The sequence below is a fragment of the Adiantum capillus-veneris genome, chromosome 26 (assembly GCF_014529385.1).
Source record: "Adiantum capillus-veneris isolate H3 chromosome 26, ASM1452938v2, whole genome shotgun sequence".
NCBI lineage: Eukaryota > Viridiplantae > Streptophyta > Polypodiopsida > Polypodiales > Pteridaceae > Adiantum > Adiantum capillus-veneris.
The window spans coordinates 118370609-118397561 of record NC_140956.1 but is presented as its reverse complement, the minus strand read 5'-3'; the positions used below and the strand labels follow the sequence as shown (position 1 = coordinate 118397561).

The 26953-nt window shown below is 42.3% G+C and overlaps 1 protein-coding gene across 3 annotated transcripts; it reads right to left on the bottom strand.

Moving 5' to 3' along the window:
* Positions 1-18523: 18523 nt before the first annotated feature.
* LOC147424057 (Ran BP2/NZF zinc finger-like superfamily protein) lies at positions 18524-24115 on the bottom strand. Of its 3 annotated transcripts, XM_086500971.1 has the most exons (10): positions 24014-24110; positions 20591-20665; positions 20386-20501; positions 20069-20309; positions 19726-19799; positions 19582-19642; positions 19404-19510; positions 19289-19322; positions 19064-19209; positions 18524-18913 (listed from the first exon to the last, which is right to left on the bottom strand). In XM_086500971.1, the coding sequence occupies exons 2-10, from the start codon at positions 20634-20636 to the stop codon at positions 18911-18913; spliced, it is 828 nt and encodes a 275-aa protein (XP_086357097.1). In that variant the 5' UTR covers positions 20637-20665; positions 24014-24110; the 3' UTR covers positions 18524-18910. The 3 variants fall into 3 exon arrangements, with proteins under 3 accessions (XP_086357097.1, XP_086357095.1, XP_086357096.1); XM_086500969.1 differs by lacking the exon at positions 18524-18913 and having other exon boundaries at positions 18920-19209; positions 24014-24115; XM_086500970.1 differs by lacking the exons at positions 18524-18913; positions 24014-24110 and adding an exon at positions 21433-21633 and having other exon boundaries at positions 18920-19209.
* Between the last annotated feature and the right edge of the window lie 2838 nt (positions 24116-26953).

Here is a 26953-nt window from a genome sequence, read left to right as displayed (position 1 = left end):
CGCGGCTTGAAGCTCCTCTCTCATGAGTCTATCAACAAGTATGTAGATAAGTTTTGGGATTTACATCTCAAAGCTACTGTCTTTCAAAAGATAGACTTTGCCGAGCAAAGACAACAATTCTGTGCGGGATTACCTGAAGAGATGGCCGAATATATCAACTCTCAACGGCCCGGTACTATTACCGAAGTAATCCACCACACCATGGTTGCTTCACGCATCAATTTCCATCAAGGGGCTAGACGTAATGTCAAGCCCATGGAAAACAAAGATAAAAATGATGCAAAGGGGAAATCCAATGCTCAAAATAATTCCCAAGGCACTTCCAACAACAACAACAACAATCGGTCCAAGGAGAAGGGAGTTTACAAAGGTAAAAACAAACTCTCTCCTGAAGAGCTTGAAGCTTTTCGCAAGGACCATAAGTGTTTCAAGTGTGGGGAGCAAGGACATGGCTATCGTTCTTGCCCCAAGAAGAATACTCGCAATGAGACTCCTAGGGCTTCCACCATCGAAGCTCCAAAAGAGGATGCTCATTGCAAAGGATCATCACTCTCCTATGCTTGGGGAAAGGTAAGAGAGCATGATGCCTTCATCTTGTTTGACCCTGGCTCTACTCTCAACTTCATATCAATAGAGTTGGCCACCAAGTTGGGCATTCAAGCTTTTGAGATGGGAGATATAGTAACAGCTGATGCAGCTTTCAAGGGACAACAAGCCTCCGTTACTCCCTTGATTGGGAAGTTGAGGCTTCATGTCCAAAGCTATGTCGACAAAGAAGACTTCTTCATCTCTCCCCTCCAACATCAGGATGTTATCCTAGGGGCACCATGGTTTGATCGCATGGCTGCCAACATGAAGTTCCCTGAAGCAAATGGAGCAATAGCTCACACAGTATGGGTAAAATAAGCCAGATACAATCACAAACTGGAGCAGAAGCTTCGCTCATAGGAGAAACTTACACAGCCAAAACAATAAAAAACAGTGAGGAATTTGGAAAAATGGACAGTGCCATCGCGTCCAGAACAGCCCAAAACGCCAGTCTACAATGTCAAAGTGCTCAAATCCGACCTCGGATGAGCAATTTACGGCCAAAACAGGCTCCAAAATGAGCAAAAACACAGTTGCGGTTGTTCCTCCTCTTCTCTCCACTCTTTTTCTGGTCTTCTCTCTGTTTTTTCAGTTCACACACTTAGCTTTATTACTTGGGCACCCTTGGCCTTTTAGATGACCTCAAACGGACCCCGAACTGGCCAAAAACTGACCTCGCAGTGCATAGTTGTCACCTTTTTGCATCCATCTGCACACCTGGCACTCATCTTTTTCCAATAATGCATCCCGCCACCACATGAAGTGGCCCTAAAATATGGTCCTCATGATGACCTTTTTGCATAATTATCACAAGCATACATCCACGTCGTGTCCGTACTTATCCACGTGCAAGTATTGACCCCATTCGGCCTCCTGACGCCACTAGATTCCATCTGACGCACCTGCTTACCTCATGTCGTCGGCCTGCGGATAGCTTCCTCGAGAAGTTTTACACGCTACCAACTCCTCATTATTATAAAAAAAACACACTAGTACTGGTGATAGTGAAAATCGATGCACTATGTACATGTTGTCCTACCTGTACACATATGGGCCCCACGTAACCACCTGGCTCTAGAAAATGGGCAATCCTTTATTTGATGCACCATGCATGTGTATGCACATATACGCAATCTCTTGCTCCAAAAAGCTCCTGACAGCGGCAATGGTCCAAAATCGTAAGTACAAGACGCTCCAAAGCAAAGGTAGCCGGAGCAATTTCGGGTTGCAACATGGATGACATCCTTCCACTTGTCGATGTCAACATAAAAGGAAAGAGGGTTGGAAACACCTACATTGATGGAGGTGCACAAATTTGTGTGATGAGCGAAGCTATGATGCTTCAATTGGGGCTCGAGGTTGACATGCCTTCTCCATGCAAGGCAAAGATGGAAAACAATGCAAAAGTAAAGTGTGTAGGTGTGGTAAGTTCTGTGAAGATAAAATATTTCAACACTGAGGTAGAGGTAGATGTTTTTGTAATGCCTACTAAGGGGGAGGGCTATCCATTAATCTTGGGAAGGCCAGGGTTGATGGCCATGAAGGCAAAATAGGACTGGGGCACTGGCCTTCTACGCATGACTGGTAAGAAAGGGAAGACAATCTACTACAACATGAAGACTGGCAAGCAGAAGCAAATGGATTTAGAAACATCAGCAGATGAAACCACGAGCGAGTCTTCCACTTCTAAGGAGGAGACCACATCCACTGACGAATGTGATGGGTATCATCATAAAAGATCCACAAAGGGTAATCACAACTGGTGATCCGTCACCAGAAGGGCAACGCAATGAAAAGGAGAGCAAATCACCTGGCCTAGGAGAAAGTAGGTTGAAGGGTATGTTGTCCACAGAATTAACACTTGAGGAGAACTAGTTTTTTACAAATGTTAATGGGATTTCTTGACCTATTCATTGACAACTATGAAAGAATCACAGGTATTACAGTGGTGGAACATCATATTAAGCTGAAGGAAGGGGTAAAACCAATTCTGCAAAAGCTACGACTACTGGGGGTCATACAAGAAAAGGCAGTCCTGGCCGAGGTAAGGAAGCTGCTGGAAGCAGGGTTCATCTATCCTGTAGAAAACTCAGAATGGGTGTCACCCGTCTTTGGAACATCCATAAGAGTATTCATTGATGATTTTTGTATATATAGCTCTCGCATTTCACAATTAGAAAAGGTAACTGAAGGTTTGGCCAGGTTGCAAAGCCTAGGCGCGCAATTAAATGTGGACAAATGCCACATTGGGAAAAGTAAAGTCATTCTGCTAGGCCGTGAAATTTCAGTGAAAGGTATCAATGCCGATCCAAGTAAAGTGTCTGCACTCATAGCCCTACCTTCACCAACAATCGCACGTCAACTGGTCTGACTCATTGGGGGCTGTGCTACTCCAAAAGGATACAACAACATCGTTCATGAGGCCAATTTACTTCTCTAGTCGAATGATGATAGCAGCAAAGAAAGGTTTCACCCATATGGAAGACTTAGTCCTAGCTCTTAGATTTGCAACTACAAAGTTTAGGTCATATTTTCTGCCTAAGCAATTTGTGATTCTAACCACGGATGAGATGTTTCCCTATGTTGTACAACACATGGATGTGTCTACTAGGATTACTAAGTGGCTAGTTCGTCTACAAGAATTTGACTACACGGTACAGGTGGAAAGCACGACAAGGGCAAGCTTGGGAGGACTCATGACCTACCAAGGCTTTGGGAGGAAGGAGAAGCAATCTAAAGGAGAAGAAATTCAATTACTTCCAGTACCACCGATGGTAGAAGGAGCACACTCTCTCTACTTTGATGGAGCCTACAAGCGAGCATCCGACAAAGCAGCTGGCAGGCATAGTGGTCTTTGATGACAAAGGTATCAAGGTATTTTCGCTTGGCCAATTGTTAGATTCACATTCTAACAATGAAGCCGAGTATGCAACACTAACCAAGGGTTTACAATGGTGTGTCTCGTAAGGGGTAAAGCGCCTTAACGTATTTGGGGATGCTCTACTCTTGGTAAGGCAAGTAAATGGAGTATGGACATGCAAAAATCTTAGCTTGAGGACTCTCTTAAGCGGTGTAAAAATCTTGATGGGTAAGTTTGAAGAAGTTCAAATACACCATATCCCAAGGGCTCAAAACCATGAAGCAGATGCCCTAGTAAGTGAAAGACTGCAGGAAGTGGTGGTTGGGGCTATAAAGCTAAAGCTCCCTCTCTTTCAAGGTAGTGATGCCTTACCTGATATCATGCATTTTTTGGAAATAGGGGAATGCCCATCAGATTTAACAAAGGGACAGAAGCAATGGCTGACACGGAAGGCCACAAGGTATCAGCTCATCAATGACGGTTTGTACTGTAAGGGTAAGGACCAAATACTAAGGAAGGTCCCTCTCTCTAATGAAATCACGGGAATAATTGCTAGTTGTCATGACGGGGTTTGTGGTGGTCATTTTGCCGTAGACATAACAAGTAGGAAAATCTTGCAGGCTGGCTTCATACGGCCTAGCCTCAACCGAGATGTACACCACTGGTGCAAGACGTGTAAGTTGTGTCAAAAGGCTGGCACTAGGTCACTTATGCATGAACCTCAGACACCTATCCTTTCATATGGACCGTTTGAAAAGTGGGGTATCGATGCCATAGGACCATTGCCTAGGGCCAACTCAGGGAAATTTTACATCATCATGGGAGTCGACTATATGACTACATGGGCGGAAGCTACAACCACTACTAGAATCACAGCGATAGAGGTAGCTAAGTTTATCTACGAGCACATATGTTGTAGGTTTGGCACACCATTAGAGATCATCTCTGATAGAGGACCAGGGTTCAGAGCAAACTTGGTAGGAGAATTAATGCAGAAACTTGGCATTACAAGGAGGCACTCTTCACCATATTACCCTCAATGTAATGGCCTAATTGAAAAGGTGAATGATATGGTTTCTAAAATTATTGCCAAGCAGGTAAACAATCATCCTGGAGATTAGGATAAGTACCTACTACCAGCTTTGTGGGCCTACGGAACCTCATTCCGTACATCCTTGGGATTCACACCGTATCATTTGGTATTTGGTGAGCAAGTAATCTTGCTTATTGAAGTGCAACTACAAAGTCTCAGAGTAATGGCAAGCCAACTTCAACGGCCCAACATGCATTTGAGAGATCACATCATCGACTTGGAAAGACTACAGCTGGACATAGAAGAAGCAATAAATTATTATGCGGCACAAGCAGAGCACGGACGGCTTAACTTTAACCAGCATCTTCGGCAAAAAGAATTAAAGAAAGGAATGTTGGTGCTCCGCTACGACAATCGCTTCGACACACGCAAAGATAAGAAACTCCTACTCCGATGGGAAGGCACTTTCATCATTAGGAAAAAGTATGCCAATGGAAATTACCAGCTTATGGAAGCTGATGGCAAACTTCATAAAACCAGGGTAAATGGTTGGCGGCTCAAACCTTATTTTCTTCGATTTGATCACGCTCCACCTATCGACATTCCTGATGAGGGTACACCATCAACCGCCACCTCCGACGACAATGATCAAACAGATGAGTTAGAGGCATGAATGTCCTAATCTAAGGGGGAGGGCTAATGATGTCGGGTTATCCGCACCACTCTCTAGCCCTCGACCAAAGAATTGAGGTAACTATGGCGAGTCGCCGTTTTTTTTTCAAAATCTCTCTCTTTCATTATTGTCCGCACTCTCTCTCATTCCCCCCCCCCCCTCTCTCACTACCCCCATTTCCCCTTACTTCTCTCCCCTCTATCTCTCACTACGTGTGTACAACCCCTAGGGGAAACGAAATAATGCAACTCTCCCTCATCCTCATATCCCATCCCTTGACTTCATTAAACTCCCCCCCTTCCTCGCTCAGAGACAGCCGAAAGTAGCCCTATCACCCTACCACCCCCCCCCCCCCCTCTTGTGTGTCCTCTTCGCTCAGTGCCCGTAGGCGCATGAGATGACCTCTCTCTCCCTCAACTCCCTCACCCTCTCCCTCACCTTCTCAACCCCGCCATCCCCTCGCTCACTCTCTCTCACTCTCGATGTCGGCACAGACAGGCCCGCAGGCGCAACCCCACAGGGCAATGAGATGATCTCTCTCTCTCTCTCTCACCCTACACACCCACTCTACACTCACACACACACACACACAAACGTGCGCTCCCCCCTCCCATCATCCCCAGCGTCTTCTTCTCTCGCTCGTCTGGTTTCCCCTGCACACAAAAAACGTGTATATATATATATTTTTTATTATTTTTATTTATTTATTTATTTATGTATATATATACATAATTGATTAAAAAACCTACCCCCCTCCTTCTCTCATTCCCACACACGGCACTACACATACCTACCATATATGATACACACTACACACAACACAACACATACGCACACTACATACATACTCACAACACATATACACCATACATACACACATACATGCACACACGCATATACGCACTCACAAAAAAAAGGAAACTATCGACATAAACATCAAAGGAGAAAAGGAGGCCAAGTCGTGCGTCGCCAACACCAAAACAAGAAGTGGCGCCGAAGGCACACCTCGGCCAGCACAGGAGGCAACACATAACATTTTGGCTTCTCACAACAAAAACCCATTCCAACAGCACTAAAACCTCACACCGACAACCCGAACCATCGACAAAACCCTTTGTAAATGCCCTAAACCCCCACTCTTCCCTAATAACCTAACCATGATTAGTGGATTGTAAAAAAACTCTCCCCCACCCCACTCTTTCCTCTCTCTATCTCTCTTACTAGAGAGGCATCTAGACCCTCTACAGCAACCAAAGGATATTTGCAATGACCAGTAGGTAAGGACCACCTCTGAAGCCTATATAAAGAGGCCTCTGCTTAGCACAAAAAACACACACGAGAGAGAGAAGACACAAGTGAAGGAGGAGCACACTATCTCCATGCACTCTACATTTTAAGCACCACTAATGCACGTAGTGCACCCCATACTTGAGAGCTAATGGCATCATGTTTGGTTGCAAGCTTGGGCATTTTAACATTGGCAACATCACCATTCTTCCCATGATTCACCACATCACGGTTGAGTTACTAATCATGACCACTCTATGCACATGAAGTAGTCACTACTCTCCCGCCAAGCAACATGAGCACGCTTGGATTGAAGGCATCAACGCAATGCTACCATGGCCCGCTCTCAATGTTGGTGATTGATGTCGTCGATCGCCGCATCGTCTTGATGTTTTCCCCTAACTAACCTTCCCGCTAACTTCAACCTCGCCATGCACCATATGGCGCCTACCTTCCATGATGCATCCCTAATGCCAAGAGCCAGGTTTGTAATCGTCAAGATCACCACTTGTAAGTATCACCATCGCCAATAAAGGGTGCATGTTGTTTTGATCTTTGGGGCCCATTCTCTATTTTGATCTCTCACAATTACGGGATGTTTCGTCTCTTGTATATCACCTTGCTTGTGCTCCCTCACGTGCAATCTCTCCGGCCAGTCAGTGTGCCCTGTTCCGAGCTTTTCACATACCCCCCTCGTGCACACACTAATGACTAGTGATCAGGCATTTCTTTACATGTGGACGTTTGTTACACTACCATTTCATGTTGATTACCTACACGACATTTCACGTTTGCTACCCTAGGTCATGTATGTTTGCGTCCTAACCGCACTTATGGTAGGTGGTTCCCCTTCCTACCTAGAGGATCACTCCTACCTTGAGATGATGCTTGGGGATGTTCAGGCTATATATGGTTTAGAGGCCACCCCATATGGCATGTCATTTCCGGCCATCACTGCTAATGCGGGAGGAGATCACGAAGAAGATTTTGATGATTTAACAGAGGAAGAGTACGGGCCACCTCAACCCACTCAGTATGGTCTTCAAGAGATGGAACATCGATAGCAGGTTGACGAGTGCACAAAGCAGATGATTAAATTTGTAAAGGATCCTCAGTTTGCAAAATTTTTGTTTTAGCAATCCATCGCAAAAGTGCATACTAAGTGGAAAAAAGCCACAGAACCACCCATCAAAATAGCAATCAAGAAACCTCCTTCTTCGAGGATGTTTATAGAGCAACTAATTACATGAGGTAGTTCAGACACAAATCAATCGTCTTTTGGACGCGAACAATCAATCCAAAAATCAAGTGAAAAAGCGCAAGAAGGGGTCTGACTACCCTGGTTATTTGGGCTATCAAACTTCTTTTGCATCTGCAAGAAAGCAGAAGAAGCGAGTATGTTTTGAAGGACCACCCAGTTCTTTTTCTTTCTCTTCTTCTAACAATTCTTCTAGCTCTTCTGACTCGAGCGAGGAGGATAGAAAAGGCAAAAAGTGAAGCAAAAAGCAAAGCTTTGGAAAGGGTAAGAAAAAGGCAAAGAAACCCAGTTTCCGACAGTTCTGCATAGGAGTTATCCTTTGACAATTTGGACCCCGATGACTATATGTTTATGCAAAAAAGAAACATTTTTATAGAGCCAACCAATATGACTTCCTCGAAGACAAAACCAAGAAAGTAAAAGAGTTCAAAGAAGACAGTCGATTAAATTCGAATCCTTTTCTAGGTTCCGAGATGCTCTGAGGGCTTTGTCCTTCATTCAACAGTTTGACATAGCCTTCTCTGGAGTTTTCTCTAACAGTTCAAACTCCAATGACCATATGTTTATGTTGCGGACTCCCTATAGAGATCCGAGGCTACTGCCTGGAACAAAAGTCAAATTCTATTTAAGAATTGATGGGTCATGCAAAACAGGGTTTCGTGATACATTCGGAAAATTTGACTTACCCCACTGATGAGATCTTGACTCAGAGAACCCAACAGACCTCTAACAATGAAAGTAGAAAGAGAAAGAGTTCCCAAAAAAAGAAAGATAAGGATACATTACCCCGGCTCACTCTTCGAGAGAGGGCCAATTACATCAAAGAAGGAAAGTGTTTTAGTTGCGGGGAATATGGGCACATCTCCACAAAGTGCCCCAAAAAGACACAGCAAGAACAACGTGAAGACAATCCAGAGTGCTCGAGAGCAGTAGAGGAATGTGGTAGAAAAGGCAAGATGAAAGCATGACTAGTACCAGATTGCATGGGTACTCACCCAAGCGTGATTGATGAAAGTACAGAACTTTGTCGAGCTTGAAACAAAGTGAAAGATCAAGAAGCCCTGATTTTCTTCGATGGAGGAGCCAAGGCCAACTTCATTTCACCCGAATCGGCAGCGTGGCTCAAGATTACACTGGATAGGATGGGACCACCAGCAGAGGCAATTTTAGCGGCACTCGAACAGGACATAGCCATTACACCCGTCATTGGAAAACTTCGGTGCATTGTCAGGGGTATTTGGGGCACAAGGACTTTTACACAATGCCCTTGGAAGGTTGTGACGTCCTCGTAGGAGTCCCTTGGTACCATAAGAACAACGCCGTGGTCGGTTATCGGGCAAAGAAAGCAACATTGACGAATGAAAAGGGCCAAAAAATTGTGTTTTACGTAAAACTAAAGGGCAAGTATGTCCCTATTGTATCGGCTTCATCCATTTCCAAATTAATGAAATCCAGACTCTTTGTTTACTCAATCTACTTGAAAGAGTTAAATGACGAACACAAAACAAACATGTCTGAACTTGATAAAGAACGCCAAGATTTTCTCCACACTCATGCCAATTGCTTCTTTGAGGGTCTGCCACGCGAGTTGCCCTCATCTCGACCCGAGGATCATACCATTGATCTGATTCTTTGAAGCACACCCCCGAACCGGCCACCTTATCATGTTAGCCAAGCCCAGAATGAAGAGATCATAAACCAAGTGAAAGACCTTCTGGAAAAGGGTCTTATCTAGCCAAGTACGTCACCCTACTACTCTCTATCTGGTGTTGTTGGTTTTAAAGAAAGACGGATCTTGGAGAATGTGAATTGATTACAGAGCTCTCAATAAAATTACCATCAAGAACAGATTTCCGATTCCAAGGATCGATGATAGTGACTTCAGGGACCCTCTTGTTTCAACAGGATTGATTTGAAAAGCGGATATCACCATATCCAAATCGCGTCGGGAGATGTCTACAAGACAGTCTTTCGAAGGAGCTTCGATTTGTATAAATTTTTGGTGATGCCTTTTGGCCTTACCAATGCTCCAGTGACTTTCAACCAAATGATGGATAGGATTTTCAAAAAGTATAGATCATTTGTCGACACTTTCTTTGACGACATTATAGTCTTCTCCAAGGCATTGCGAGATCACAAGTTATCAATGCCAAAAAGAGAGAATTTTTATTGCCAAAGATACACTTTTTGGGACACATCGTCTCAGCAGCAGCAGGAGTACAAATGGACCCGACCAAGATTGAGACTATACGTGATTGACCCGATTTGAAGAATGTTCGTGAAGTTAGAAGCTTCTTGGGTTTGTGTTCTTACTACTGGTTCATTTGAAATTTGGCAAAGGTAGCTTCCCCTTTGCACATTCTGACACAGAAAGGAGTCCCTTTCTCATGGGGATCCACAGAGGTGACTGCCTTTTAGACACCGAAAGAAAAATTGACTACTGGACCAGCATTGACTTTGCCGGACTTGAAGAAGTCATTCGAAGTATATTCTAATGCTTATGGTCGTAGTCTAGGAGCGGTCTTGATGCAACAAGGCCATATGATTGCCTATGAAAGTCGATTTTCTTCAAGGCCAAAATTGACAGCACAGATTTATGAGAAAGAGATTTTGGTAATGATCCATGCTCTTACTCAATGGCGACATTACCTACTCGGAGCCGATTTCATGGTCTTTATTGATCATCCGAATTTGCGCTAATTCTTGTCAAAGAAGCAGCTTTTGGAAAAGCAGATGTGGTGGACTAACATCTTATCACAGTTTCACTTCCAGGTTGTCCATGTTCAGGGACAGAAGAACTTGGTGGTAGATGCTTTGTCTCGAAAGTCGCTCGTCTTGGCTAATTCAGCGATTCATCATAGGAGCTCGAGGACATGGTTGATCAGTACGCCACAGATCCAAAGTTTTGGATGTATTCACTCAAATACATAATGGGGAGGTAGTAGCGAGATATTCTATACGGGATGGCTACTTGATGAAGAAAACGATGTTGTGTGTTACATAGCCGTTGAGGCAAAAGGTTTTGACAGAGTTCCATTGTCCACCTTTTACGGGTCACCACGGCATCGACACCACCTTGAAAGGTGTGGAGCGTTATTTCTTTTGGCCGAGACTCAAGAAGGATGTGGACGACTTTGTACACAATTGCTTGGTATGCCAAAAGATCAAGTTTGACAGGCATAAATCACAGGGATTGTTACTACCTTTACCCATTCCCACCCCCCGTTGGGAAAGTATTGCTATGAATTTTATTTTTGATCTCCCGAAGACACAGAGTGGGCATGATGGCATTTGGACTGTTATTGACAGATTTAGCAAGCAAGCTCACTTCATTCAAGTGACGAAAATAGTCAAGACGGAACATTTTAGTGAGACTGTTCATTGTTTTGAGATTACATGGCATGTCTGAGGCAATAGTCTCTGACAGAGATCCCCGGTTCACGAGTTCAGTCCGTACGATTTTCAAAAATTACGCTGGCCAGCTTTTGGGCATAGTGCTTTTGAGTTGAGAAGCTTTTGATTTATTTTTAATTGATTTTGGGACTCTGCTTTTGGACATCCCTTGTAAGAATAAATAAGTCTGTTGCGCCCTCATTACTCAGAGCATGTGGACGCAAAGTCTGAGTGTGAGATCCCACGAACTCCCTTGTACTTTGCACACAGATTAATATAAAAAGAAATACCAAAAAGGACGCCATACTTTGGGGCCAATACCTCTGGGCACAGAACTACGCAGGGCCGTGTCATTTTTTGTGAATTGTTTAAAAGTGAATCTTTGCCGTGTCGTGATAGAATCTTGACTTGGGGTGTTCAAGTTTGTTACACTCTCTCTTAAATTGATATATAAATACGTATGTATACCTGTATACATAGGTGTGTGTGTGTGTGTGTGTGTGTGTGTGTGTGTGTGTGTAGGGAGAGAGAGAGATCATGGGTCCCTAGTAGAGAGGTCCAGCAGCGCTTTCATATGTGCGAGGCTCTCCCTATCTCATTGTGCTATACCATTGGCCTCAAGCACTCTCCAACAATCACCTCTCATACCCCCTATGCGTGTCTCTATCTCAAGTGGAGCGTCTCTTCCTACTCTGTCCTGCCCATCACCTCCCTCTGATTGTCTATGTGTATAGCTTGTCTTGCAACATTTGTGTGCGCGCAATGTGATGGGTTTTAGGGTTAGGGTTCTACGTCAACATCATAGATGCATCAGATTCAATGCGCTCGTTTGGCCTGCCCCAAGAAGGTGATCTATGCCAATCTCTTGGTAAAGTTGGAATTCTTTGTGTAATATTTGCATTTGAAGTCATCTGCATGATGCTAGGACAAATGTGTGACCTCAGTTCTTGGACTAACTTAACCATGTTTTGCAAAAACCGATTGAAGGGCCTAAAACCTAGAGTAAAGAGTATCTACTTACGACTCGTCGAGGGGTCTGAATTAATAAGAGTACACACACAAAAGCCTTGCATAACTAATGATGATGTGGCATAGCACTACAACATTTCCACAAGTTGTGTTGCACATGACACTATCAAAGGTGGCAGTGGAAGATGCAATGAAAACAAGAACTAGCTCATGATCCGGAGGACACCTCGACTCCGATCTAGAATGCCACATGTGCTAACAAACTTGGATGTAGTATTAGAATAAGGCAACAGAAATGTAGGAAACTTGACTGATGTTGAACGACCAAGGAAAACGCTCCCGAGAATCATGTGTGAAGAGACTCACTCATAAGAGTCATGTACTTGTACAAAGGGGAGAGAGAGAGAGAGAGAGAGAGAGAGAGAGAGAGAGAGAGAGGGGGGGGGGGGGTAGTGGGCACACAAGAGCACACACCCACACATGTAGATACAAACACAGATAGGTATACGTACATGCACGTGCGCACACATACAAAGGCCTATGCACGCGCAAGTGCAAACACACAAGCCCATGGGCATACACGCACAAGAAAGCACATATGCATACCTTTCCACCCACATACACACATGCATACCTCTCCACTTACATACACATGTGAACAATACACGTATGCACATGTGCTTTGACTTTGCAAAGATTCTCTCCTGCCTGTCTATTGCACTCCTTAAAACATCTAATTGCATACTCTTGCTCTTGTAAAGAACTAGGAGCTTTCCATTTTCAAAGTTTTGTCTAATGCAAGAGCTATTTCCATGCCACGCATACATTTACTCGTGCTTGCTTCTTTCCAACTCTCTCCAAAGCATAGACATAAGAATATTCAGCAACTTGATATAGTGGACCCAATATTTTCTCAATCTGAAACACTTATCCACATTGCTAAATCAATTTTTATCAACACAATTCATTGGATTAATGGAAGGGAATTTGGCCCTTATTTTATTACAACCTTCCTTTTTCCTTTGTGTTGAAGCTTTTTGTTCCATGCATGTAAATTTATGCTACAAAAACTTTTGTGAAGGTTTATAGACTCACAAATTGATCAACTAATATATACCTGGTTAACCTTGTTCGTAGGATAGATATGAAATACAATCATGTTGAATATTTATAGTAGAAAAGAAAATCAAGGAACAATAAAATCACATGATAGCCTCTTATAAGGCATACAAAGACAACTATAATGATATAGCCTACAGAATCATGCGATCAGGACTTGAGCTATCTCCCTCTTGTGGAGCTTAGTGAAAACGCCTTTCCAAGAGTAGCCACTTTGAATTTGCAAGTAGGATGGATATTTTACTATATGGAGTGCTTAAAATTAAGCTAGAAAAAAAAGTATCATGTTCACTATGATCCACCTCTTGATGCTTACTTAAGGCCATACACAGCCTTTACCAACTTGAAACTTGTTCTTTGAATGTGTCAAGTCAAACAGTTAGTTAATTTGAGAGTTAGTTGATGTGATATACTTTTCAAAAAGCCAACTTTGCATACACATGAAAAATTGCTAAAGCTTTGGTACTTGGGAAAACACGTACCATGTACAACACTTATGTAAGCTTTTGGGCTAATGGTTTTGCTAGTAAAACCAAACCCCTAGTATATGAATAGCCTTCTCCTTTTGAAAAATATGTCAAAGAACTTGCTTTGTTCCCCATTCTCAAAAAAATAAAAAATTCCTTCAAAACATCTTAATTGCATAAGTAAAGGGTGAGTTTAGGACATGAAAAGCCTTATGGAATTGGAAAGTGAAGGCCTTTTCATGTCCATATAAAGACGTGTTCAAACTTTAAGATGTTCAATTAATTTTTTTCTTCTTGTTCACCTTTCCTCTCGTGTTTTCTTTCCTTAAGAGCTTCTTTGAACTATTCACCATGTAATAATGAACTTATTTCTTTTGAAACCATTCGGTATACATAAGGTGCCAACGTGTTTAGGAAAAACAAAAACATTTCAAAAAGTCTTAGGCTTATGTGTATTATAGGATATAAAATGCTTAATTAGGCGCAACATGTGGAAAAACAAAATTCTTCCAAAAGTTTAGGAATTTATAAAGTTACGCAATAAAGGAAAAAGAGGTTTTATTGTTTCCAAGTTAATCCCTTGCTTACTTGCTCTCTCATGGTACCTCCTCAATCATCATAGTACATATGATCATATAGGGTCAAGCTTGAGCAAGATCTATTGTGGCACAAAGAATGCCTATAATTATGGCACAAATCTCAAAACAAGTATTTTTAATTACATAAAGATCTTGAATGGTGTCAAATCATCATAGTACGGTGATGTACACTATGGCCTATCTACTCTTCATGACCACATGGGGTTTAGTCGAAACACTAAACCTATCTTTAGGTAGTTGAGAAATTTTGCGCCATAGTTTCTTTTGATAATAAGTCCAAGTGCTAAAGGAAGAGCGTAAGGTACCTCGAGTTAAAACCACCACTACTGCTTAAATTTGATCACAATCAATTATCACATTGCACCGCTTGTGTGGTCAATATTTGTTACTTTCCATCATGAAGCTGTACCTTACCAATTTAAGACAAAGGGGCAAATATATGGGTAACACATGGGATGTCAAACCACCTTCACTTCAAGATGCCAAAGAGGCAGGCTTGGCTTTAGAGAGAGACATTATCCCCAAAATTGGACTGGCACTCCATCTCTCTGGACTCCTTACCATATAACACAAGGTTCAAATGCAATGGTCTCACAGCAACTATGAGTGTAAATATTCCTCAACCTCAACTTATCACAAGCTAAGCACAATGTAAGAGTTTTGTAATTGTTCCATTACCGCTTGCTTACTTCATCCAAAATAATGGATGTATGAAATTGATGCTAATTCACATCTCCACTTGGGACCACACAAACTTGTATGGAGCCTAGCATGATGTCAAAAGGCTAGGGTCACATCGCACTAGAGTTCATCCTAAATCTATCTTTGAGTCTAAATTAATTAACACAATTACCTATCAATATTTGTGCCACAACACATCTTAACCTCTACTTGCAACTACTCATGCTGTGCCAATGCATTGCAAGACATACAAAATTACACATTCATTGTTTGAAGCTTAAGTGCTACATGCCCACCTTGGATACAGGTGGCTATTTTCAAGCGATATTCCAATTCATACAAGAGAAGATCCTAAGGCCCCCAGCTGTATGTAAACGACGAGTGTGCATAAGACGAGCGGCGTCTTCGTATAAATGCAAGGCACTCGTCCATCCTAGAGTTGACTTCAATATTCATTAATTAACTTTGAGAGAGAGAGAGGTCCAAATGCCACTTCAGATGTATAATAGTGGTGATCAACAATATACAAACAAATGAAGCATACCTAAAAAACTCGTTACCTTAGGAAGTCCATGACACATGAATACTACATAAAATGAGAACAATAAACTTCATTTCAAACCCAACGTTCATGAAGGAACTCTAGGTTGCATGTGAGCCAAAAATCATTCTTTTTTTATAAACAAATCGCGAAGCATACAAAAAGAGTGGTCGCTCATTAGACTAGATATTGTTGCTAACCACCCATTTTCTCTGCGAAAGGACAATAAAACTTCACAGGCTAGATAGGAGAATGCAATGATGAGTTGCCTGACCATTCCTTCAAACGAAGCATCCTCATAACACACTACTCTATTCTGCGTGAATATTTAGTGCATGTGGAACATTAACTACTTACTTTCCTCTGGTCCCAATCCCACCGAGTGGACCATACATCCATGCAAGTTTGTTCAAGAACACGCATTGGTTCTCATCAATGAAGCATGGAATACACAAACAAGCGCATGCACACACTCAAGAGAGCACACATACAAGCATGGAGAGCGAAGCGAAAAAGTCATTGAATTGACTTGACAAGAACCTTCATAACATTTATACAAAATGGTTGGGAGGTTACAAACTCGCGTAAAAAAAAGAAATCAAAGCACTCTATCAATCAAACCACCTGAAGTTATTATAGTCAAAAAATACTTCGTAGAAAGGCTTAATCATAGACTCTATTGCATAGCAGAATTCGCAAATTTTTGACTTGTCAACGTTGAAGCATCAAACACTTTTTGTCAAGGACACTCGTATAACACCGATCTAATAACACTCTCAAGTAAGCTCAACTAGCCAAGAAGGCACAAAATCATGACGAGAAGTAAAATTTTCACATAAAAATATAAGTCACATCAAGAGCCCATCTGTGCTTAAATCTTAGATCCAAATAATGCTTTACAAATAATTTCTTCTAAAGTCTCTTGATAACTTTAGTCTCTATGCTACGAAACAACAATGCACCAGATCCTAATAAAAACATAAAAGCAATTTTGGCCAGCTTCTAAACAAGACCATGACAAGAAACTTTTCATTTAGACACCTTGTAGATCTCCTCATCAACCCATTGTGGTGTAGGACCATATTGGTAGGCCTCCCAGAAACCTAAGTGTTAAGAGTAGGACCACATAATAAGGCCTCCAATTTACATGCTTCAGGTATCCAATGAGGGACGGAGCCTAAAGGCCTGCAGAAGAGTCATCTAGCCCTAGGCAATCCACTCTCAGTTCTTACACACAAAGGAGGTTTGTATACCACAACACAAAAGGTCTGTCGAACGCATCAACCTTGCATGTTCCAGCCGTTTGGAAGTATGAACAACCACAGAACAGAGGAAGCTTGCTACGACAAGCTAAATGTTGGCAGCTTTTGAGAGTGCAATAATCCGCCTTACCTAAGCAGAATCGACCAGAAACATACGACACGTACTAGAGAGCAATAATCCCCCTTAACTAAACAGAAAGAACCAGAACATACAACCCGTACTAGAGTGACATCAAAGATCAATGCACTTCCGACGGTGTATATATGATTGCAAGAAACATGCAAAACTGAGGTGCACTTCACAAAGCACAATCACTTCTCAATACAAGGTACGAAAAGGGGCCCCTACAAAGGTTTCTTGCTGGATTTCACTAATGATGCCTAGACACAACTGATATGACACTTGATGAGCCTTGAACACTAGAACAAAGGAGAAGGAAAACACATCCAAGACCATAATGAATGGTTTTCCCAGTGAATATGATATAGTGGCATACTGAGGCATCTTACCTACAATAGAGCGTCACAAAGGCACCTTATTGTTGCAACATGCCCAAGATGCCGTCTAGGGAAGCCATCCAAAATGATTCTTTGTCTTAGTAATCCCAACATGGAGATTGAGTGGTCCTTAAAATGGGGATTGAAGTGGTGATCAACTCTTCAACATCAGAGCCTAAGGTAACTGGAGTGTCGAACTGGTCTAGCATGGAACGTAGACGCTCTACAGTGTCAAGAGATAAAGCTATCAGTGGAGCCAGGATCGTACAAAACGAGACCCTGATGATTGATCAAGGTTCCCCAACCTTTGAGAATTTGTCTCTTTCTTTACAGATAAGTGTCAAGCTTACATCCTTGTCCCCCACTTAAAGGTCTTCTTGCCACCTTTTTTGGGTGGCAAAGAGAATGCAAATTGCGCCCAATGTTGAGCCTATATATGAAGCTACTCTATGTGGGTGCTAAATAGAGCAGCTTCCATCACATAGAGTAGCTTCATATATAAGCTCAACACCTAGTACAGAGAAAAGGCAAGCTACTAAATTTACCTAGAACATGAACTAAATCAAACATGACACATTCGGGTGATTACAAAACAATATTTCGAGATAACAATTCAAAAAGAATCTTTCCTATGGCATGCTTAATTCCCCCCTCTAAGCGGCAATACACAAAATTCAAGAGTCGGCCTTGTTAATAGCTCTAAAGCTCTTAACAGATTCCCTTATTTCTCTTTTCCTGCAGTTTCATTAGTTTCTTCAAACCAAAAAATGCTATTACCATAAAGCCTCCCAGAATACACTCAGAAAGGACATTGACATAGTTGGAATATTTCTTCAAAAGAACTCGTTAAACTTCTCATCTCTTCAATGTTGCACTCATTTGTCTTGGGCAGCAGTCAATTTTTAAAAAATGAACATTTCCAGGCTTCCTAATACGGCAAGTTCCAACCTCAACTGGTACATCAGCTAGAAACTAGACTTGTGTATGCTTTTCCTATCGCTTGACCCACCCAAGATGCAGACGATGCGGCTAACAGCGAAATATATGATCTTATGCAACGAAAGATGGGGGTTCTGGAACTAGGGATTTAATTGGAAGGACCAACTTTTCCAACCCACAACGACATGTGAAACCTGTGTCAGGCTACATGCATAAAAAACCTAGATGGTAGCCTTGAATTTCTAAGACATGCCTTAAGACTTGCCCCAACTAGAAATCACATGCATTTAGACGAACAAAGAACATGAAACAATCAGCAAAGCAGTAGTTTCATCTCTAGACAGAGGACCTTCCTGTAATGCAGACACTTCATAATATTTTACCAGCTATGCTATACCTGGCCCTAGATAAGTAAACACTCTTGACCAGACAGAACCAAATAAAACGCAAGTTAAGCTTGAACCCAGCAGGCCACTGCAAATAAGGCAGGCTTGGCAGAGCTTTGAAACTAGTAAACCGAAAGTCACTTGACTGGAAAGTAGTTATGCAAATCTGTGAGTGACCAACTTTTATGGATCTTACTGCCGAATCCATTTTTCATGGATCTGAATAGGTGAATCTGACTGGATGAGACAACAGCAGGACGCTAAAGAGATTGGCAGCACATTGAGACCTTGACACAATGCAGACCCATGACTGGTGCATGACATGGTAACGCCGACTCTTGGACCTCCATTAAGCACTCACTGGAACAGTGGAAGTTACTTAAAATCAATCACAACACCAACAATGCAGGGAACAGAACTAATAAATTAACAAAGCATCAAGGTTTGAAGACAATAATATAGGGCATCATACTTAGTGGGCTTTACCTGCAGACTTAAAAAATTACGAACCTGGGTGTTGGCTGTCATCTTGGAGCCCTGCTGCTTTCCATCTGGTTTTGGTGCTCCACAATTTCGTCGATTGCATTTTGTCCTGAAGGAATAGTTGACATTGCCACATTGATCACAAGTCCAGCTGCCCTCAGGCAGTCCTTCACCTGGAGGGGACCACAGAATTTCTCAGCACTATGTACCAGCTATTCAGATAATTCTTGGAACAAAAGAATCAAAAACTACCAGCCGCTGAAGATTTCCCTTGCCCACGGAATGGCTGCAACAACAAACGTCAGCCCCAACATGCACACCAAGCATCAAACAAGGAAGATCGTCTGTTCACAGTCAGAAAACTCACCTGTGGGGCAGGTTTAGGGGTGTTACACTTTCTCATATTGCAGATCGTACGGAACGCAAAATTAGTATTGCCACATTTCGGGCATGTCCAATCACCCTCAGAAGTATCTAGAACAAACAAAAAAGCTTTAGACTATAGGGACCATGTTTGACAGCCCCAGAATATCCAAGTTAGTCACCTCCTCTTCGCTTGCGAGAACCATTTTCCTCCATATACATTCCACTCCCTGGGCCAGATAGCTATATGACAGCGTGTTATTACTCACATAAAGATGAAATCAGTAATATAAAACCACAACAAGAATAAAACTGACTCCCACTACCATTGGCCCTCGAGTCATGCCATAATTCATTCCATAAGCTCCCTCCATTCCATGTCCCGCTCCATATCCCATACCTATAAACAAATTTCCAGGAAAGTGGTTATCTAACAAGTGATCATATATACCTTCATAAGGTCAGAAAAGTCTGAACTTACAAATTATAAGAGAGGCTAAAACACTTTCACAAAACCCAAAAGCAAGGCACACAAGAACACGGTAAAGAAGAAAACTAAATCACCCTATTTGTTTCTAAACAAAAAATAGATAAAAACAAACCAAAATTTATTCTAAGATTGACAAGTAATCTGCTACAAACAACTGATTGCATACAATACCAACTCACCTCCTCCACCGACACCGCCTGGAGGCCCATACGGTGTCTGCAGGGACATTGCACCATAGGATGGAGGTATATTGATGGATGTGCTGTAGTCATAAGGGATGCCGGCTGCAGGTGGCCCCATTGGTACCCCATAACTGGTTGTCATTCCAAGGGGCATCTGTGGTGGGGGACCACCGGCCGAGCCCATGTAGTATGGGGTTGTCATTGGCTCATACATTGATGGATTCACAGGTGGAACTCGCTGCCCAAAAAATGAGAACTTCAAGATAGAATCCTTCAACCAGAACAAAACATGAAAGAAAATTTTGTCTCCATACCTGTGGAGGGTATGATGGTTTGGGAGCATTACACTTTCGCAAGTTGCAGTTGGTTCTGAAAGCAAAATTCACATTTCCACATTGGGGGCATGTCCAATCTCCTTCGTTCTGGGGCCCTGAAAATGTAGATTGAACAGCTTCAGCTGGTAAGCTAGAATGACGCCTTTATGGAGAACCAAATAAACAATAAACAAATGTCACGCACCATCACCACGAGCTCTCTTTTGCCCTCCAGATCCTCTTTGATCCATCTGCAGGTAAGATTGCTCTTTTCAACCACCTACCATCATTGCAATAGTAAACATGAGCAGTGACTGGCAAATTCAAGACAGGAGAGAGCAGTAAAGCCTAACATACTAAGGCAAAATGATGAAAGTGATACCAAAAAAGTCGCTACATTATATTATCCCAAGCACAAGAAATGACTAAACTGTGTCCACAGAGCATACGTTGCAGCATAGAACACGGGACCTTCTAAACCACAAGAAATTCTCTTCCTCAAGAAAACCTTCAGTATTTCATATCTTATATCTTGTGCCTTTTCAGCTATGAAAGCTACCCAAAATATCCCTCAACCCTCTTTGCCATGAGCTTCACACATAGAGACGGTGATCTACAGGCACGCTCACAAAAAACACACTTTTCAGCCACAAATTAGCTTAACGGGCACCTGCTACCATGGATCACTCGCGGAATGCAAGTAAGACTATGAACCAGTCACAGGTTGCAACTAAGAGGCCGACAACACAAGTACAAGTCAGCACCCATAGCAAAGGAGTACCACACACAAGGGGACCTTAACCTTTATGAGACAAAAAGAGGAGATTTGGGCTATCCATTGTTTCTTTTTAAGAAAAAATCTCCTTATTAAATAAAAGGCACAGCCTTATAAGGTAAAAGTAAAAAGTCAATCACCACAGTATAAATATACAATCCTTACTCTAGAATCTATAAGGCTTATGAGTCACCACCAAATCACATTCAATGACAAATGAAATAGCTCACAAGAAAATACCGCAGATACCAGTGCAATGTCAAATGAAGAACCTGTGGTGCTAATGATACGGCCACATCTAAGGATGGCCAAGGAAGACACATTGGATATACTGCCAGAGCTTTTGGATACTTTTCTACCTGTTTCTTCCTTCAAGAAAATAACCTTCAAGCAACAAGTTGACCGGTTCTTGTCACAAAGTGATGACGTGGCATGACCAATTGGAAGAGAAATGGCCGAGCGGACAAGAGAACCTGAACCAATCAACATAAAAAACTTATGGAACGCCGGCCGAGAGGCCTAAAACCCTAAACACCAAAAGCTTGACCTCTGGAAGAGATTTTCATAAATCGCACTGACATGCTGACATGGCAATCCCTACAGATGGTGACGTGGGAGGACTGTACGGATTTTGTGTACCAAACTTGGGCACCCCTAGTCTAGAGTCTGATACGACACACGAGAGAATCACTTAAAAAACACTTTACAACTTTAAATCACACTTTAATTGAGTCGACACGGCCCGATGTAGTTCCGTGCCCAGAGAGATTGGCCCCAAAGACTGACGCCCCTTTCAGTATTTATTTTTGTATTAATGCTTGAGCAAAGTTACAAGTCCCGAGGGTCCTCTCTGCTCTACAGCTCGTTAGCCAACTCAGCCAGAGAGTCATGAGCCAGAGAGTCATGAGTGGCCCTGGGTTCATATTTAAAGGCCCTTTAGGGCTTCTCTAAAAAGCAGTACATGAAAAGCTTCAAACTCAAAAGCATTGGATCCCAAAAGCTGCTTGCACTGTTTACGAAAATTCCGTACTGTCCTGCCGTAAAACGCAGAGATCCATACGGCCTACCACGTCATCAACGCAGAACGCGGAGCGTCCATACAACTGCCACGTCATCAACGACTCTCCCTCTCTTTAATTTCATCTAGTGTCCATAGGCTGGCATAGGGCCCCATTGGAGGGGACCCTATAAGTTGGAACAACTTATAAATTTAGGGTTTCGTCAATTGGACATGCCACACCATCAATTTGTGACATACCCCCCTCTTGAAAGAATAGTGATCGCCCTCGATTACGCCTGCATAAACAAACAAAAGCCATAAACCAGTTCAAAAGACACTAACTCTAAGTACCGACACACTAGACGACAAAAATCTAATACTTGCATAAAGACGACAGTCAGTGCACATTCAAACCAAATTCAAATCAAATAACATAAAGTTCATCCAGATCGAAGACCATGATTCTTGGCAACGTACTTAGCAATTGCATCTAGATCCACACCAAACCTCATTGATGTCAGATTAACTAATTCTTATTGCGACCATGTCTATAGAATCTCAAGACCGAAATGTTGCAATCATTTTGCCTTTCAATCCTGCACTCAAATAAACTAGAGGAGCTCCATGAGGCCCTCAGAGCACTCCCCCGAGATGGTTGTCCAGTACACGAAGTTTTGACTCCCACCTTTTTCTTGGAGTACGATCTTTGCAACACATTCCAATATGTTTTACACACTGGCGAGATGCCTAACAACATGAGTGAGGGCTTGATCTACTTGATTCCCAAGAACGGAGGCTCCTTGGATGAGATTCGACAGTGGTGACCCATTACCATCCTCAATTCATTCTAAAAAAATTTAGCAAAGGCTCTAAGCTTGAGGATTCAACCACTACTAGAGAGCATTATACATGGACCCAGACAAGTTTTGTCAAGGAGCGTAGCATCCTTAACATCATCTTCACTTTTTGGGAGACGTCTGCCATCGCGAAACTCCGAGGAGAGGATCTGGTGATACTCCTTCTCGATTTTGAGAAGGCCTACGACAAAGAAGACTGGGGCTTCTTGGAGGGCACTTTACGCAGGATGGGTTTCTCAGATGCTTGGATCATAGGTGTGTCAGCTCTATATGGTATACAAGCGTGCGCACAGTCAAGTGCTCTTGGCAGAGGGAAGAGGGAAACGCTTCTTGCCCACACGTTCAGTCAAACAGGGTTGCCCTCTAGAGGAAGACAACAACTTTCTGGGTTGGCAATGCTCCTAGCCTGATTGGTCACCAGATGAGGGTTTTAGATGGGACAAAAGTTTGATACTTGGGTTGTCAAGTTGGCTTGGACTTGTCCCCTGAGCAAAAGACTGCTCCCCTCCTCCTATCCATTAGGAGGAAGTTGTTGCATGCCACGTTCAACTACATGCTATGTTGAACATGCTATTCAGATGAGGTGCGGTTTCTTGGAGCAGAAGGAAGCAACCTAATGGTTACAAAATTTGCAATTGTAACACCCTTCTTTCCATTTTCACTTGAGTCACATGATGCACATGTTTACCAACCAAGACTCATTTAAAACTGCATTAAATGTCTGCTCTGAAATTCTTGACATGGAAAAATTGACAAGAATTCCTGCGAGAGTGCTACTCCTATTTCTACCTTCACCCAAGGCTACTAGGATGAAGATCCCTTACAAACCAGAACGACACCAACCATGTAACGATCTGAAGATTACCTCATTTCTCTCATCATGGTTATACTGACTCTCATCGTCGAGATAAACTGCATCTCTCTCACACACACAAGCGCATGTATATACCCATGACACGCGCGAGCACACGCACACGCACAGAAACAACGTATTACCTGAGGAGCCGAGTAAGTGCGATGGCAAGCTTAGCAAAGATCACCAACAGCTTGCAAATTTTTAGGGCTGTTGAAAATACATTTTGGCCTTGGCCATTGGGTCTCGCAAAAGTTATTGGGTCTTTGCAAGCTACTTGGCCCTTGTCTAGTTAGGCTGGGTTCACACTGCCCGATTTTTTCTTAGGTGGACCAATCACAAAGCACGCCTATCGTGAAGCGGTTCAGATTGCATGTTTGTTGCTCTTGGCTATTCTTGGTTGGCATGCTGGCTCACACCCAAGAGTTCTTGATGATGTTTCGGCATGCACACCCCGCCCATGGCTTGTGCTCACATGTTGCAACCAATCAAACGATTATGCAGCCTGCAGCAACGTGCTTTTTTGTAGTTGCGTGTGAACACCACAGGGGGCAAAGCGTACATCCTCGCTACTTCTAGGTGGAAAAGGGTTGGGTTCGTAGCGTGCAGTCTGAATGCGGCCTTAGGCAAACTTGTCAATCACCTAGCACTCCACATTCTCAATTGCAGGCGGAATCTCTCTCTCTCTCTCTCTCTCTCTCTCTCTCTCTCTCTCTCTCTCTCTCTCTCTCTCTCTCTCTCTGCTACTACAGGCCACACAGTCGAGGTGGCCGGATGAAGGATATCGCGCCATGTGTCAGGGGGCGAAATCCCTCCCCCTTTTATAATAGTATAGATGTCTAAATTTACTAAGTCACCCCATGCCTAAAACATTTAAATAACTTTGTGTTTGAGAATGTTAATGTGATGTCTTTCCCTTGTTAAGCTACAATTTAACCCTAGTAAAGCCAAAGTGTATTGTTGGTGACCCCACCAATTATGAATGTGAACCATCTATGAACTAATAGTGAACCCCAAGGGAGCTTTTCCTTTAATTTTACAATATATATATTGTAAGACGCACATAGTCATCAAAGAAGCATGCACTAGCATGGTGGTAATGCCTTCATCTTGAAAGAGGGTGCAACAATGGTGAACCATGGTGAACATGTTATCATCAATTTACCACTACAAGATAGAGAAAGGAAAAGAAGAAGAAGGGGGAAAGGCCGGAAGGGGGGGGAGAGAGAGAGAGAGAGAGAGAGAGAGAGAGAGCATGTACCCACGCAGAGAAAGGACATGAGCAATGGGTGGAATCTTCCCCTACACAAAAGTGAGCGTGTCTCTCTTACGTGAATATAATATATATATTACATTCATGCTCAAAATAGCTACAATAATCACTTGCGCATGCAATAGTCATTACTCATCACGAGCTCACAAATAATAATTGTCTTTGAAAATTGCTAGCTAATTTAATGGCATAGACTATGTAAAAGTGTGCTTGCCAACATCATTCAAAAAGTGGCAGCACCATCACAAAATAGAAGCCACTATCAACATATTCTGCAGCAAGCCACTTATCAATCAGCTAAACACAACCCCATACCATATGATCATAATAGTCATATCAATCCTCATTGCACCATCCATACAATGAATATCAAATAGATAATGTACAATTATCCAAACATCAATTTCACACCCTAGAGTTAAAAGATAATTGACCCCAATTCTTATCAAAACCAAACTAACAGTAGTTGTGGCCAAGCACTTGCAATATGGTTTACTAATTGGTGTTGCTTAAATCGATGAATCTGCACCAATGGGTATGTTGCCTAAATAAGCGAATCTACACTTGTGTTGCCTCAATCGACTAATTTATCATCTATGATAGGACTTTCACCTATCATCCATAGTCTACTAAAAAAAAGTTGTATGTCTTTCAAAATGAGGGGGGGATATCATATTCATCAAAAGGATGTGTCTATGATTGTGTACCCCTTTCATAGCATGGCCTTGTGCAAGGGATTTACTAGCTCAAGAAAACACTACCAATAAAAGACTTATATGGACATTTAATTTGGCTAATAAGTAATAAATTCATCCAAAAAAATCATTAAAGGTGTATACATTATGTGCAATGTTGATATTGTGCTTTCTCCACAAGTTTCTAAGTGACTTTGAAAAAAAAAAAGTATAAGAGGGATTAACTCATTGCATCTCTCCAAGGACACTTGTCCTTGATGTTGTGCATGTACCAAGCTTAAAAAGGTCAATAGTCCACTTTATCTTGAATCAATAAAAGTTTAACAAACTGATGATATTGATGGTAAGAGGTGCCATGGAGTTTGGGGTTGCAATCTTTAGGCCTTTCTTATGTAGATGCCCTAAATTTTTCCCGTCCTCTCTCTTATGCTATGTTGTGTTACTATGTGTACTCCATGATTATGTCTACACCTCTTACACTCTCTTACACTCCTTCCTTGTCAATCTATTCTCTTGTAGCTGTGTGTGTGTGTTTTGTCATAGTCTAGGTGTGTTTGTGCTTGGCAATTGGAAGAGATGGTGAGAGTTTGATAAGGAGGTGTGCAAGCAAGATTGGAAGTTGAAAGTGATCGTTCTCCCCACCTTCTCAGGCAATAGTGGTATCAGAGCTTCTTGTTCAAGAAAATTTGACAATCGAATTCAAATTTTAACGAGAAAATTGTGAATCTGTTGCATCAAGTTCTCAAATTAAGGCTAATCGATGATTAATTGACAAATTAAATATGCTTATCGACGATCGAGCTTCAGTATGGAAAGTTTAAATTTCAATTGATGGTTAACTCTTGTGGACTGTGAAGATGGGATAGCAAGAATCAAAGAAGCGAAAGGGATTCAAAGATTTTGAAGAAGAGCTTTGATTTAGGAATGGGTAAAAAACACAGCCTTCGAAAGCATTCAAGGCTATTTTAAATTAGAAATTGAGATTCGGAGCAAAGTTGGCAAGCAATACGTGCATCCCTAATCTCCGATCTGAAGGAATCAAGCTTGACCCCTTGCCCATGGAAATTTCAAGCTCTTGTGGCGATAATTACCACAGCATGGTATCTTAGGCAACC

Bases quoted from the DNA above. Each gene is read 5' to 3' on its own strand.
- LOC147424057 (XM_086500969.1), bottom strand. From the start codon at position 20,636: ATGGATCAAAGAGGATCTGGAGGGCAAAAGAGAGCTCGTGGTGATG. The intron at 20,310-20,385 runs GTATGGAGACAA...TTTTTTGGGCAG, and splicing joins AACCATCATACCCTCCACAG to CGAGTTCCACCTGTGAATCC. The intron at 19,323-19,403 runs GTGAGTTTTCTG...TTGTTGTTGCAG, and splicing joins CCCCTAAACCTGCCCCACAG to CCATTCCGTGGGCAAGGGAA.